This window comes from Rhinoderma darwinii, chromosome 1 (assembly GCF_050947455.1).
Source record: "Rhinoderma darwinii isolate aRhiDar2 chromosome 1, aRhiDar2.hap1, whole genome shotgun sequence".
NCBI lineage: Eukaryota > Metazoa > Chordata > Amphibia > Anura > Rhinodermatidae > Rhinoderma > Rhinoderma darwinii.
Window position 1 is genome coordinate 530,203,259 of NC_134687.1, and position 15,351 is coordinate 530,218,609.

At 41.7% G+C, this 15,351-nt stretch overlaps 1 protein-coding gene across 1 annotated transcript in view; it reads left to right on the plus strand.

Annotated features, from left to right (window-relative positions):
• Positions 1–15,351, plus strand: part of CHD1 (chromodomain helicase DNA binding protein 1) — an 83,829-nt gene that overhangs the window by 46,481 nt on the left and 21,997 nt on the right. The window contains exons 20-29 of the mRNA XM_075837012.1: positions 2,247–2,395; positions 2,516–2,612; positions 2,698–2,793; positions 3,011–3,184; positions 3,327–3,490; positions 5,716–5,757; positions 8,773–8,900; positions 10,703–10,841; positions 11,245–11,395; positions 15,178–15,297. Coding sequence (XP_075693127.1) covers positions 2,247–2,395; positions 2,516–2,612; positions 2,698–2,793; positions 3,011–3,184; positions 3,327–3,490; positions 5,716–5,757; positions 8,773–8,900; positions 10,703–10,841; positions 11,245–11,395; positions 15,178–15,297 — 1,260 coding nt within the window. The remainder of the gene's footprint in view (positions 1–2,246; positions 2,396–2,515; positions 2,613–2,697; positions 2,794–3,010; positions 3,185–3,326; positions 3,491–5,715; positions 5,758–8,772; positions 8,901–10,702; positions 10,842–11,244; positions 11,396–15,177; positions 15,298–15,351) is intronic.

Here is a 15,351-nt window from a genome sequence, read left to right on the forward strand (position 1 = left end):
ACTATATTGATGCAAGATAGAAGCATTCCTGATGTAGTCTGGAAAACAAATGCATCAGTATACCCTTAGGCTACTTACACATGGCAGTATTTTGGTCAGTCTTTTGCTTCAGTTTTTGGAAGCCCAAAACGAGGAGTTGATCCAAACACAGAAGTACAAATCTTTCCATTATAGTGTTCCTCTTTGTAGGTGCTTCTCCTGGTTTTGGCTTACAAACACTAATTCAAGATACTACCGTGTTTATGTGGCCTTAACCCTTTCCTGCAAAATTATGTGCCAGGTACGTCATAGTGCAGGAGGTGATGCATGGAGCGGGCTTGCGCGCTCAGCCCGCTTCATACGATCTGGGTGTCAGCTGTGTATTACAGCTGACACACGGGACGAACGCTCTGGGTGTCAGCTGTGTATTACAGCTGACACACAGGACTAATGGCCAGGAACAGCAATCGCGCTGTTCCAGGCCATTTAGCCCCTTAAATGCTGCGGTCCATCATGACCGCAGCTTCTGAGTCGTTAAAAAGGGGGGTGGCCCCCTCCGACAGCTCATTGGCCCCCCTCGCGATGCAATCGTGGGGTGCCAATGGTTGTCATGGCAGCCCGGGGGTGGGGCTAATAAAGACCCCCCAGCACTGCCTTCTGTCTGCCTCTGCTAAGCCTGTAATACTGACAATATACTTTATTATAATGAAAAGTGTAAAATACAGTTTTCAGTAGTGAAAAAAAACGATGACATTAAAAAATTTTTTTTTTGCTCATTTGACCATCATGGTGGCGTGAAAAAACTAGTCCTGCAAAAAACAAGCCCTCCACATGGCTATGTTGATGAAAAAATAAAAGTTATGGCTTTTGGAAGGCGGGGAGGAAAATATTAAAATTGGCTGCGGCAGGAAGGGGTTAGGCCTCATGTACACGGCCGTGTCTGTAATCACGGGCCGCGATTGCGGGCAGGGTCGCCGCCAACACCCGCGGGCCGCATTTTCATGCTGTGCTCCCATACAAAGTATGGGAGCACGGCCCGCAAAAGAAGTAGGACATGCTCCATAATTCCCGGCACGGTTCTACAGCATGGACACCCTTCCGTAGTGATACAGAAAGGTGTCCGCAGCCAATAGAACAGAGTGGGTCTGTAATTGCGGCCGTATTGCGGTCCACAATTATGGAGGTTTTTTTTACGGTAGTGTGCATGGGGCCTGAAGCTGTGTTCTCGCAGTCTGGTTTTGATTAGCCAGAATAAATAGATAGCTAAAACCCCAAAAATTTTGAAGGATTTCTGGTTATGGCTATTAAAGTCATGCTACCCAAAACTATGATTAGGCTCTTTCTAGGAATAAAAGGGGTTTTGGAGTTTTCGAATAATCATTCCTAACCACTGTATAAATAGTTATGCAGCTTTCTAATCTGCTATTGCCTACATTTATCAATGTGTTTGCAGCATATTTTTTTTCCCCATATTACTCCAAAATAGTGTCTAATCTGCTGTGATGTGCTTGTTAACCATTTGCACCATTCATGTCTGTTAGTAAAAGTGGAGTGAAAAGTGTGTGTGTGTGTGTGTGTGTGTGTGTGTGTGTGTGTGTGTGTGTGCGTGCGCGCGCGCGCGTGCCGCTTACTGCTTGGATTTAGATACATTTATGAAATACGATATTTTATTTTTTATATAGGAAAGTTTGAAAAAAATTCTGCATCTCTACTCAAAGTGGAGTAATGTTAGCCAGTGTGAAAGTTAATGGTAGTGGTGTATGCTATGACATATATATATATATATATATATATATATCAAATCTGTCAAAGTCTAGCGTTACCTTACACATTGGCTATAATAATGCCACTTTTGATAAATGTGCGACTGTGTATTTTGATTCCTCACTATGTACGACATGTACGTGCAAGCTAGGAGATGGTGTAGATTTCCACTTTAAATTGCGCCAATTTTCGAGGGAAATTATAATAAATTTGTCAAACTGCGGTGGCCCGCTTCTTTTTGATAAGCCACATCCCTTTCTCACAAAAGCGGCAAGGGTGGCGGAAAAAGGTCAAAAGTTGTAATTTGCAGCGTAAACTGCGGCTCGGGCCCTTTTGCGACTGGCGTAGAGAGGTTGATAAATTCCTCCCAATGCCTAGTAGAAAGTTGGAGAGCTTTCCATTTATGTAGTAATTAAGCTTTATTTACACCGGAGGACCTCTAAGTTCTCGGTATATACATTTGAGTAATACACTTACAAACGTATTAAATCTGCCTTGTGTAGGTAAATATATATCGCCTTGTCACCAAAAACTCTGTTGAGGAAGATATTATTGAAAGAGCAAAGAAGAAGATGGTGCTGGATCACCTAGTAATTCAACGAATGGACACCACTGGCAAGACTGTTCTACACACTGGATCTACACCATCTAGGTATGATCGTGTTGGAGTGAAGTCTATAAATCATTGTAAGCTCCCTCTCCGTTATCTACCATACAAATGATTTATTGGAGTCCAAATAGTGTTTTGTGTTTTTTTTTTCTCCCATTTAAGCTCTACACCATTTAATAAAGAAGAGCTTGCTGCTATTCTAAAGTTTGGCGCTGAAGAACTTTTCAAGGAGCCAGAAGGCGAAGAAGAGGAACCTCAGGTTTTTGTACGATTAAATACAAATATTATATATTGTAAACCTTTTCCGTTTAAAATGTTAAACCAGTATCTTATGTTATAATAAGGAAATGGATATTGATGAAATATTGAACAGAGCAGAGACCCGTGAAAATGAAGGTGGACCGTTGACTGTGGGGGATGAATTGCTTTCACAGTTTAAGGTATTTTTCATGAATCCAGTTTAATTATCACCATATAATGAGGCGCAAATGCTCCATCAAAGGGTATCTGACCATGGGGGCATCTCTTCTAACTTTGGAGCTAGTTTGTATCACAATGTGCTTGCTTGATAAAACACCTCTCCCTTACACATCAGATTTTTTTTGTTTTTTTAAACCAAGTTGTTCCATGTAACAGACTCCATTATTTATTTATAAGGTTGCCAACTTTACAGCAATGGAAGAGGATAATATTGTGGAACCGGATCGAAATGCAAAATCATGGGAAGACATTATTCCTTCAGACCAGCGAAGAAGAATGGAGGAAGAGGAAAGACAAAAGGAGCTTCAAGAAATTTATTTGCTTCCCAGGATGCGGAACTGTGCAAAGCAGGTGAGTGTCTGATTTAAAAAAGCAATTTGCTTTTTTAGTTTTGGTTTGTTATAATATCTCCCTCCTTGGTGTAAGTTCGCGTGCTTCATATTTCTGTTCAGTAGGCTAGTTTGCTTGTTTAAGAAATATGTCTGAATTTTAGGCAAGCTTTAATGGAAGCGAAGGCAGACGGAGTCGGAATAGGAGATATTCTGGTTCGGATGACAGTGATTCAGGCTCTGATAGAAAACGACCCAAGAAACGAGGTCGCCCAAGGACCATACCAAGGGAAACCATTAAAGGCTTTAGTGATGCCGAGATACGCAGGTATGATTCTTCTATCTATACAGCATGTGTGTAAATGTTAGTCATAATCTAGACAGTCATAGACAGCAGATTTCAACCGGCTATAAGATGGTCGACTGATTGCATTAATAAAGAAAAAGACAATCGTCCATTTCAACTCCTGTAATGTTTCCGTGTCAAAATCTGCCAAAAATCACTGTGTGCACTGGGACTTAAGACTCTCTTGTCCACTTCAGTTATTTTCTTTAGTGTGCTATCTGTTTTTCTAACGGATAGCACACTGACACATTTATTTCTATGGGGCCATGCACATTTCTGTTTTAATGTATGCGAAATACGTGGTAACCAATTGTCTTATGACTTTTTTATATTTGCATGGCACACGTGAGTACTTTGTTTTATTTTTTTCTTGCACGACATACAAATAAGGTGCCCCTGTTATAGAGGGTAAAAATTGCCTTTTAATATTTGATCTGTGTAAACCTAAGTGGGCCTGCAAAACATAAGGAATAATCCTTGTGGTGCCCCTTTACTTCCAGGGTAGATTATGGACACTTTTGCATTGTTTCTGAACTCAAGAGAAATAGCCTGATTAACACCTTCCTGCAAAATGACGTGCCTGGTACCTCATAGCGCGCTCCATACTCAGCGGGTGTCAGCTGTGTTTTACAGCTGACACCCAGGACTAACGGCCAGGAACCGTGATCGTGCTGTTCCTCGCTGTTTAACCCCTCAAATGTAATATATATATATACACACACACATACACACACGCGCACACACACTACCAGATTTCAAAACTAGCTAAATCCTGAAGCTCCAAAATGGCTTAGTTCTAAAGCGTTTAACCCCTTAACGACCAGCCTATTTTAGACATTAAAGAGGCTCTGTCACCACATAAGTGCCTTATCTCCTACATAATCTGATCGGCGCTGTAATGTAGATAACAGTGGTTTTTATTTTGAAAAACCATCGTTTTTGACCAAGTTATGAACAATTTTAGACGAGAGCGGGGGTCTGAGAGATAGAGGGACAGACAGACACACGTTGCCGTTCTTCATAATGGCACTTGCTATCTCCCTACAAACCGGCTTCTCTGCTTTGTGACTGAACTGCGTATGCGCAGTACAGAGCCAGATAGCAGAAGCAATGAACGGCTCCCGTTCATTGTCCCCTATGCCCTGTTCTGCCGTATTCCATCTTTGTATGTGTCGTTAAGAGACACATACACAGATGAAATAAAACATGGCAGCCCACAGTACAGTAAGAAAGTGTCAATAAAAAAAAACTGAAAAATTAAAGTCAACATAATATTTTTATAAATAATGACACTGTCCCTTCAAAGAAAACAGCCATTTTTGCATTGTTGATTTTTTACTACGTTCACCGTGCAGGTTAAATGATGTAATAAGTTTATAGTTGTGATCGTTACGGATGCGTTGATACCAAATATGTGTAACTTTTTTACATTATTTTGTTTTTTAATAATAAAGCAGTTTGTAAGGGGAAAAAGTGGGTTTTTAATTTTGTTTTTCACCTTTTATTAAACTTTTTTTTTTAAAGTTTTTACTAGTCCCACTAGGGGACTTCGCTATGCGATCCTCCGATCGCATTTATAATACACTTCAATACTTCTGTATTGCAGTATATTAGTGCCTGTCCGTGTAAAGCGGACAGGCATCTGCTAGGCCATGCCTCTGGCATGACCTAGCAGGCATACACTACAGGCAGACCAGGGGGCCTTTATTAGGCCCCCAGCTGACAAAAGACACGACACCCGGCGATCTTATCGCCGGGTACCGGTGGGATGAGAGGGAGCTCCCTCCCTCTCTCCAAAACCACTCCAATGCAGCGCTCGCTATTGAGCGCCGCATCTGAGGGGATAAACGGAGGAGATCGATACTGATATAGATCTCACCCGTTAGAGCAGGGTTGCCCTCAGCTACCTCTGGCAGCTGAGAGCAGGAAGATTTAACGGATCCCTGTTCTGTTTATTTATTCTGATGCATCGCCATAAAAAGTCTATTGCATCGGAATAAAGCCCGTTAGTGGCCTCTGTAAAAACAGTATGGGGCGGTCACCAACGGGCTAATGGTAAAAAAACAATAATACTAGGAACGTTTATCATGGTAAATTCCTTTCCTGTTTTGGCAAATATTTTAGATCATTTTTATTCTATCTTGAAAGTATTACAGTATTGCATTGCTCAGTTGTTTTCTAATCTCTGTCTATTTTGTTTTCTTTAGGTTTATTAAAAGTTACAAAAAATTTGGTGGACCTCTGGAAAGGTAATGGCTTATTCCCATTAACTTTATTGGGCCTTTAACTGGATAGTGACAGTTTGACTCCAGTTTTGCCTTGGTACTTAGGGTATCTTCACAAAGGTTACCCTGCGTAAAAGTACACAGTGTATCCGATCTAGAACCCGCAGGGAATTCTGACTGAAAGACCGCACCAAATTGCGGTGCAGATTTTCTGCCGGAATCGCCGCTACAGACAGAGCAGGAAAAAAAGACCATATTTTCCTTTACTGTCGTTGCCATAACGACGCATCCCTCTGGTCTCCGTTCAGCCGGGCCTCCTGTGATGACGCTGCAGCAGTCACATGGAAAGAAAAGTCAACCCAGGAGGCCAGCAGCACGGAGAACAGCCGAGACAACAAGGAGCGGTCACTATGACAACTCCAGGGAAGTAAGTATAGACTTTTTTTTTATTTTTATTAAATTTAAACAAGAAAAGGTGTTTTTTGTTTTTTTTATTTGCAATCTTTTTGCAGCGAATTTGCAGCTTTTCACAGCTGCAAAAATCGTGACATTTGATATTTGTTGCAGCTTTTACTTCCCCATTGAACTCGAAGGGGAAAAGCCGCAACAAAGGTACTACGATTCCGCAGCATAAATTGACATTGAAAACCCACAGCTAATCTGCCCAGTGTGCACATACCCTAAAGCTGGCCAGAGATATGAGATTTTGGTTGGCAGAGTTAACTCCGAGGTCCGCAGACTATCTTAAAGACCCTTTTACATCGGTCAATTATCGGGCAAACGTGCGTTCAGGGAACACTCGTTCACGAAAATTACCCTGTGTAAACAGGGCAACGATCCAGCCGATGAACGAGCAAACGCTCGTTCATTGGCTGATTGCATAGCTTTAAGTGCTGAAACTATTATTGTTTGAAGCACATCCCCCTGTGTAAACGGGGAGATGCGCTGCCAACATGAAAAAAAAAATGTATGGGGACCAGCTATCGGCATAACGAGTGCTCGTCCCCAGACGAAGGAGCGAACAAGCGCCGATCAACAAGCTGTCTTGTTGATCGTCGCTCGTTTATACGGCCCACATTGAGCTGTGTAATATCGCCTCAAAAAGGATCTGTCACATGTTCATTAATTCCTGATCAAAATAATCTAATAGGCGCTCTGCTGCTGATAACTAAAGTGTGATTTGTTTTTAAAAAATGTTAATTACTTTAAACGGTATGTTCATTTTTATACATATGCAAATTTTTTCACTCTGGGCGGTGTAAAGACAACTGTATTACGCTGTCCAATCAGCATCATACAGGTCTCCTCTTCAGCTGCACTGCTATGGATGAGTCGTCCATCACGGCTGGAGGCGATGTAGGGACAGTCTTCTTGGAGTACCGCTTAGTCGCTATGGTGAAGGATCTGCGGCCGGAAGTGACCACATAGCATGGTCTCGCGATTGAAGCTGAGATCCTGCTGGGCTGTGAAGAGGAGACCTGTATGGCACTGATTGTACAGCGTCATACAGTTGTCTATACACTGCCCAAGGTGAAAATAAAATGTACCCTCCTATTTGGCTATTAGAGCCAAACTAGCATATGTATAAAAATGAACATTAACTTTTAAAATAATGTTTTTGTTTTTTTTAAAACAAATCACACTAGTTATCAGCAGCAAATAGCCTATTAGATTAGTTAGGTGATCAGGAATTTTGTAAACTGGTGACAGGGTCTCTAAGTCTGCTGTTGGGTAGGTGGGGCTTTTTGTGAATGTACAGCCTAGATTTCAACCTGTTTACTATTTTTTCGTCGATAAGTTCCAATCGTAGCACAAACATACCTGACATTTGACCGACCTGAAAAGTCATGTTTATGGTGTGGTCTGGGGGATAGATCTTGGTCAAACAATTATCAGGTTTATCTCATGTTTGTGGTCATCTTAAAGAGGCTCTGTCACCACATTATAAATGGCCTATATTGTACATGATGTGATCGGCGCTGTAATGTAGATTACAGCTGTTTTTTATTTAGAAAAACAATCAGTTTTGACGGAGTTATGACCTATATTAGCTTTATGCTAATGAGTTTCACAATGGACAACTGGGCGTGTTTTACTTTTTGGCGTTGTGGAGAGAAGTGTACGACACTGACCAATCAGTGATCAATCAGCGTCATACGCTTCTCCCCATTCATTTATACAGCACATAGCGATATAGCTATATCGCTATGTGCAGCCACATAAACACACTATAACGTTACTACAGTGTCCTGACAATGAATATACATTACCTGCAGCCAGGACTGGATGTGTATTCATAATCCTGACACTTCTGTAGCGTCTGTGTGAGGCTACAGCACAGTAGAGCGAGATCTCACTGTAAATGACAGTTTACAGCGTAATCTCGCGAGACTACGCCTGCTATGCTGTAAATCACAGAGAAGTGCATAGAAGTAGTCAGGATTCTGAATACACATCACGTCCTGGCTGGAGGTAATGTATAGTCCCTGTCAGGACACTGCAGTAACGTTATAGTGTGTTTATGTGTCTGCACATAGCGATATCGCTATGTGCTGTATAAATGAATGGAGAGAAGTGTATGACGCTGATTGGTCAGCATCATACACTCCTCTGTACAACGCCCACTTGGCCATATAGTAAAACACGCCAAGTTGTCCATTGAGAAACTCATTAGCATAAAGCTAATATAGGTCATAACTCCGTCAAAAATGATTGTTTTTCTAAAAAAAAAACACTGCTGTAATCTACATTACAGCGCCGATCACATCATGTACAATTATAGGGAACTTATAATGTGGTGCCAGAGCCTCTTTAAAGGGCTTGTATGAGATTAGGAAAAGGTCTGTGTCCCCCTTCTCCTCCAGAAACATCATCACTCTTGTCCATGGACTGTGTGTTGTATTGCAGCTGAGACCCACTCATTAATTCCTACTTGAAATGTGCTATACATTTTAATCAGTCGATGTAATTTACTGTACAATTTTTTAGATAATTTAAAAAATTGATATGCATTTTTGCATAAAATTCTGTATATTCTAGGTTAGATGCTATAGCACGTGATGCAGATTTGGTGGATAAATCCGAAACTGACCTTCGTAGACTTGGAGAACTGGTGCACAATGGCTGTATCAAAGCTCTAAAAGATTCTTCTGGCAATGAAAGGACAGGTGTGTCAACTGCAAAAGATGTTTAAAGTAAAGGATTTTGGTGTGAAACTTTGCTTATAATTTAGGAAATTGGAATTACGGCAATTCATGTCTATTAGCTGAAATACTTCTGCTTGTAAAAAGATACGGGTCATGACATAGACACTTGAGTCAATGCAGTTTACTAATCTATAAACAAACCCTTCTGTTCCACAAGTTTTTTTATTTACATATATTTTGTTATTTTTACTTTGATGTTATAGTAGAGCTCATGTAGTGATTGTCAGCTGATTTTTAACGCCTTCACGACTGCCATACAGCAATATACGTTCCAACTGCCGATGCCCCATGCAGTTGTCATGTATATAGACGTCTGCAGCCTGTAACATGTTTAATGAGTGCAGTGCTGCTTCAGTGTGAGCAGCGCTGCACTGTCGTGTCGGCCGGGGCTTTGAGAGCCCCGGAATACACCTCCCCCCCCCCCCTCACGACCCCCTGTAGGTAGCTCAAAACCCTCTGTAGATGGCACCGACTAAGCTCCCTCCAGCATTGGAAACCCCGGCCAGTGCTCTGGCCGAGGAATCCCCCGCCGTCTCTCCATCCCCACTGTAGATAGTGCCACCCACCTGCAGATAGCAACCCCCCGCTGTAGATAGCATCGCATCCCCCACTGTAGATAGCGCCACCTGAACTCCCTCTAAGGGCGGATTCCCCGGTGTCAGATTGCACTGGCCAGGGATTCCGCTTCTAGATAGAGCCCCGGATGTCACTGTCCATTTGGACAGTGACGTTAGTGGCTCCCTAGGAGTGGAATCCCCGGCCGACAGTGACGCCAGGGGCTACTCCTGGAGCAGAATCCCCGCTCTGGCAGGGGATTCCGCTTTTAGAGTTCACCCCTGACGTCCCTGTCCATATATGGACAGAGACATCAGGAGCTCAGTGTAGTGTGGCGCTATCTACATGGGTGCTGTCTATGTGGGCACTGGCACTATATGTGGCACTGTCTACAGTGGTATTGCATCACTATCTGCATCGGCACTGTGCTGTTTTCAGGGGGTTTGGACAAAAAAACGGATGGCAAATGTCAGACGACCGGGAAATGGATTCAAGTTTTAAGACACATTAATGCAAAACAGCCATGAAAAACTGACAGGTGATCCGTTGTTGACTGCCATTTTTTTCACTGTCGAGTGTGTGTGTGTATATAGCTCTCTTCACTCTCCCCTCACAGCGATCCAGGGTGACGGAGAGGAAAGAAGACTAATTGTTACAGAGCTGTACAGTGTGCGTGTGTGCGCGTGTGTGTGTGTGTGTGTGTGTGTGTGTGTGTGTGTGTGTGCGTCTGTGTGTACATAGATAGATAGATATATATATATCTATCTATATATATATATATATCTATATATCTATCTATATATATATATATATATATATATATATATATATATATATATATATAGATAAAAATTACAAAAAAAGTGTTTTTCACATTTTTAGTGACTTGTTTGCTCATAATAAAAATTTAAAACATTGAATTAATTAAATTAATCTAGAAAATGAAAGCCTCGTAAGTCTTGTAAGAGACAAAGTAAAAATTGTTGTGATATTCAAAGCGGTTGCAAAGAAATTATCGTTTAAAGAAGTGCATATCAGAAATGGAAAATTTTACCTGAACAAGAGCATCTATGACCCTTGGTCATGAAAGGGTTAAGTAATTGAGATGTCTCTGCTGGTAATGTACATTTTCCACAAATTGTAGTCAACAAACGGTATGGATTTGCTATAATAAAAAGTGCTCTTTATTCAATTTTCTTTCATCCTAGGGGGAAGGAGAGGAAAAATGAAAGGACCAACGTTCCGTATCTCAGGAGTACAAGTTAATGCAAAGCTCGTCAGTTCTCATGAAGAAGAGCTGCTTCCATTGCATAAGTCTATTCCTTCAGATCCTGAAGATAGAAAAAGGTGTGTGACATTTTGCACAGTGTGCGTGTTTGTGGCATGTACCGATTCCGGAGTGATCATACTGGATGTGATCATAAAATGCACTCGTGTCTACAGAGGTGAACACTTTCTTATTTACATTTCCATACTTGGCGTTTAGCCAAGGGAAAGCTGAATATTTGATCTGCGGATGAGATGTGTGTTCAAGCACAGACCTCTGGGCCTCATAGCCCCTGTACTGGAATCTGAATATTAACGTTTGAGTAGACTTTACTTCTCACATGAATTGATCCCTGTTTTGATGTCCATTTACATCTCCAGGAAGCTTTGTTTAAATGTGGTGTTCTGTTCTTCGACTTTATTTTTTATGGATATCCCCTCCATCTACTTCATGAGTTGTTTTTTATTTCTTCCTCATTTCTAGATACGTTATTTCATGCCACACAAAAGCAGCACACTTTGATATTGACTGGAGCAAAGAAGATGACTCAAACCTTTTAATTGGTATCTATGAATATGGTTACGGCAGCTGGGAAATGATTAAAATGGATCCTGACCTCAACTTAACGCAAAAGGTGAAACAGATTGCTCCCTATAGATTTCATTCATTTTGGGCTGAAATACACATGAACTGTAATCTTCAATTCCCTAACACTATTTTATTAGCAGGAACCAATGACAGAGAGTGACAGCGGAAAAACGACCGTATTTTCCAGACTATAACACGCTTCCAGGTTTTAGGCCTCATGCACACGACCGTAAAAACTCCCGTTATTAGGGGTCGTAATTACGACCCCTAATAACGGGCTCATAGACTTCTATTGGCGACGGGTGCCTTCCCGTTTTCTCACGGGAAGGTGCCCGTGCCGTTGAAAAAGATAGAACATGTCCTATTTCAGGCCGTAATAACGGCACGGACAGTCCATAGAAGTCTATGGAGCTCTCGTAATGACGGGTGGCTACATGTGTGCACCCGTCATTACGGCAGCGTTGCTAAGCGACGTCAGTAAATAGTCACTGTCCAGGGAGCTGAAAGAGTTAACTGATCGGCAGTAACTCTTTCAGCACCCTGGACAGTGACTACCGATCAGTATAAACCTGTAAAAAATAAGACGTTCATACTTACCGACAACTTCCTGCTTCCTCCAGTCCGGTCTCCCGCCCGTTGCCTTGGTGACGCGTCCCTCTCGACATCCGGCCCGACGTCCTGGATGACGTTTCAGGCCATGTGACCGCTGCAGCCAATCACAGGTCAATCACAGGCTGCAGCGGTCACATGGACTGCCGCGTCATCCAGGGATGTCGGGCTGGATGTGAAGAGAGGGACGCGTCACCAAGACAACGGCCGGGTAAGTATGAATTTCTTTAACTTTTATTACAGAAAAGGCTGTCCCTTCTCTCTATCCTGCACTGATAGAGAGAAGGGGCTGCCGATTAGTGCAGTGCTATTTTCCGCCAAAAACGTGCTCGTAAATACGGGTGGAATACGTGTGACACCGGACCCATATTTACGAGCACGGGTTCGTAAATACTGGTGCAAAACGGGTGGAATACGTGTGACACCGGACCCGTATTTACGCCAGTATTTACGGGTGGGAAAAAATACGGTCGTGTGCATGAGGCCTTAGACAACAGAAAATAGGAAAACCGTTCACGTTTTACTACTTCTACAAAGAAAAAAACTATTCATTAAAAAAAATTGTTCTGTTTCACCACATTCTGAGAGCCCTGATTTTTTTATATTTTTTCATCAATTGAGCGTTGAGGGCTTATTTTTTGCAGGACGAGCTGAAGTTTTTATTGGCACTGTTTTTTGGTACATTCGATTTATTTATTTATTTATTATTTTTTTTTATCACTTTTATATTTTAGTACTTTTTTTTAGTACTAAGGTGACCAAAAAACAACGATTCTAGGGTTTTAAGTTTTATTTTTTTTTACGCCGTTCACCGTGCTAGTCAAATAATGCTATATTGTAATAGTTCAGACTTTTACGCAGCGATACCACATTTTTTTAGTTTTTACATTGTGCTTGGGGGAAAATGTGAAAGTTTTCTTTTATTTTTGAACTCTTTTTTTTTTTTTTTTTTTTTTTTTTTTTTTTTTAACACTCTTAAATTTATCTTAACTTTTTTTTTTGCACATTTTACTAGTTCTCCTAGGAGACTTGAACCAGCGATCGCTAGATACAATACACTGCAATACATGGATAAGTTACGGAAACAGCGTAACTTGCTGAGCTATGCTGTTTCTGTAACCCCCATAGTAGTGAATAACTGTTACAGAAGCAGCGTTCAGTTCTATGGGAGTTACGGAAACGGCGTAGCTCAGAGAGTTACTCTATTTCCGTAATTCGACCAGGTATGCGGTTTTTGTAGCTACCGAATTCCGGGAGCAGCGTAGCTCAGCGAGCGCTCTGCTGTTTCTGTAACTCCCGACCGCCTAACAGGAAGTGGCTGGTAAACAGCGGAGCCGAGTAAGATAGAACGGGGTTTAGGGGGCCCTGTTCTAGAGATAGGTGCGGGTCCCAGAGGTGGAACCCGTATGGATCTGACATTTATGACATCCTGTGGATATGTCATAAATGTCCTTCATGGGAAAACCCCTATCAATGCTGCGGTCGCTATTGTCAGCGGCATTTAACTAGTTAAACGGCCAGGAACTGCACGATCGCTGCTCCTGGCCTTTAGAGCAGTGTGTCAGCTGTAAAACACCGCTGTCATCTGCAGTGTATGGAGCGGTCTCAGCGCGTGAGCCCGCTCCGCTCCACACATAATTTCCTCCCCGCAACATGAAGTGCTGGCACATCATGGGTTGGGAAGGGGTTAAGTAAGGAAACAGTCAGGGGGCCCGGCGCAGCCGACTAAGACGCAGTGACTTTTTAGCGAGATTTATTCTTGTTAAAAACTATGTTGTATAGTCTGAAAAATACAGTATTTCTTTTTATTGGTGGTGGTGTCAAGTGATGAACCATAAACAGTCATTTATGGCATTTTACAGGATTTGGGTGAATTCAAACGCTGCAAATTTTTAGTGCGGATTCCGCATTGAATGTCCACAGCAATTTACAGTACAATTACATGTCAATATGGTTTTCAGAACCCCATCTACATGTAGCTGAAAAAAAATCTGTGTGGAATTCAGGACATACTGCAGATTTTGAACTTCACATGTCAGTTCTGTTCTGTCGCAGATTTTAACTGCGGATTTCGCACTTTGCATTGCATAGCGTGAACTCCGCTGCAAAGCCGCTACAAAATTTTGCAGCGCCACATCTGAACCTTAGATTTCCCCACAGTCTCCCAACTTTAACTTTCAGCAGTCGCAATCTAATTATATTGGGGAATTTTAGATAATTCAATATTTTTGGCTTACTGCTGTTGACTCATTTCCAATACTAAGATCTGGGTTTCAAATGTTTACAATTGTTTGCCATAAAACTTACTATGGGTTCTTGCTTGCCATTCTTTTTTTATGTCTGGTACAATATGTTTATTTCTAGTATTTATTTATTTATTTTTAAATACATTTTCGGCCCTGTTCACACTGAGTTTTTTGCAGGCAGAAAATTCTGCCTCAAAATTCCGTCTGGAATTTTGAGGCAGATTTTGATCTGCCTGCATGCCATTTGCCGCATTTTTTGCCCGCGGCCATTGAGCGCTGCTGGGAAAAACTATGCGAAATACGCTTTCTCTTTACACTTTGATAAAATAATTGACAAAATACACATATACAAATGGTTCAAACCCACATCATGGATGTTGGAAACAAAATATTGTCAATGTAGATGGTGACGTATTGATAATTATATTTGTAAAATTTGTGGTGTTCACTGTGGCGGCAAAATTTTTTAACAATATAACAGATTGGTGACTAACCTGCTCAACAGATGTTAGTTTTAGGCCTTATTCACAAGAGCGTGTGCGTTTTGCGTGCGTTGCAGTTCCGTGTGTCATCAGTGTTTGGTGCGTGTCTGCGTTATTTTTGCGCGAATGACATCCTTATGTCACGTGGTTTTGTCGTATGCAAAATGAAATGAAGGAGGTGGTTTTCATTTTCTCCATTTCTTTATTTCTTTAACAACTGTTGCGCGAATCATTGTGCGTCCGTGTGCTTTCCGTGATTTTCACGCACCCATTGACTTCAATGGGTGCGTGATGTGCAAAAAACGCTCAAGTACACGACATGCAGTGAGTTTCACGCAGCGGACACGCTGCGTGAAAAACACGGTATGTCTGAATGGCCCCATTGACTTGCATAGGTCCGTGTGACGTGCGTGATTTTCACGCGCGTATCACGGACGTCAAATACGTTCGTGTAAATAAGCCCTAATGTTGATATTTTTATTCTGTTTTAGATATTGCCTGATGATCCAGATAAAAAGCCCCAAGCTAAGCAACTACAGACCAGAGCAGACTTTCTCATTAAACTGCTGTGCAAGGACCTTGCTAAAAAACAAGCACAACGACTTTCAGGAGTAAGCGGTTTATCAGAAATCTTCTTTTCTGTTTTTTGGTTTTTCTTATCTTAT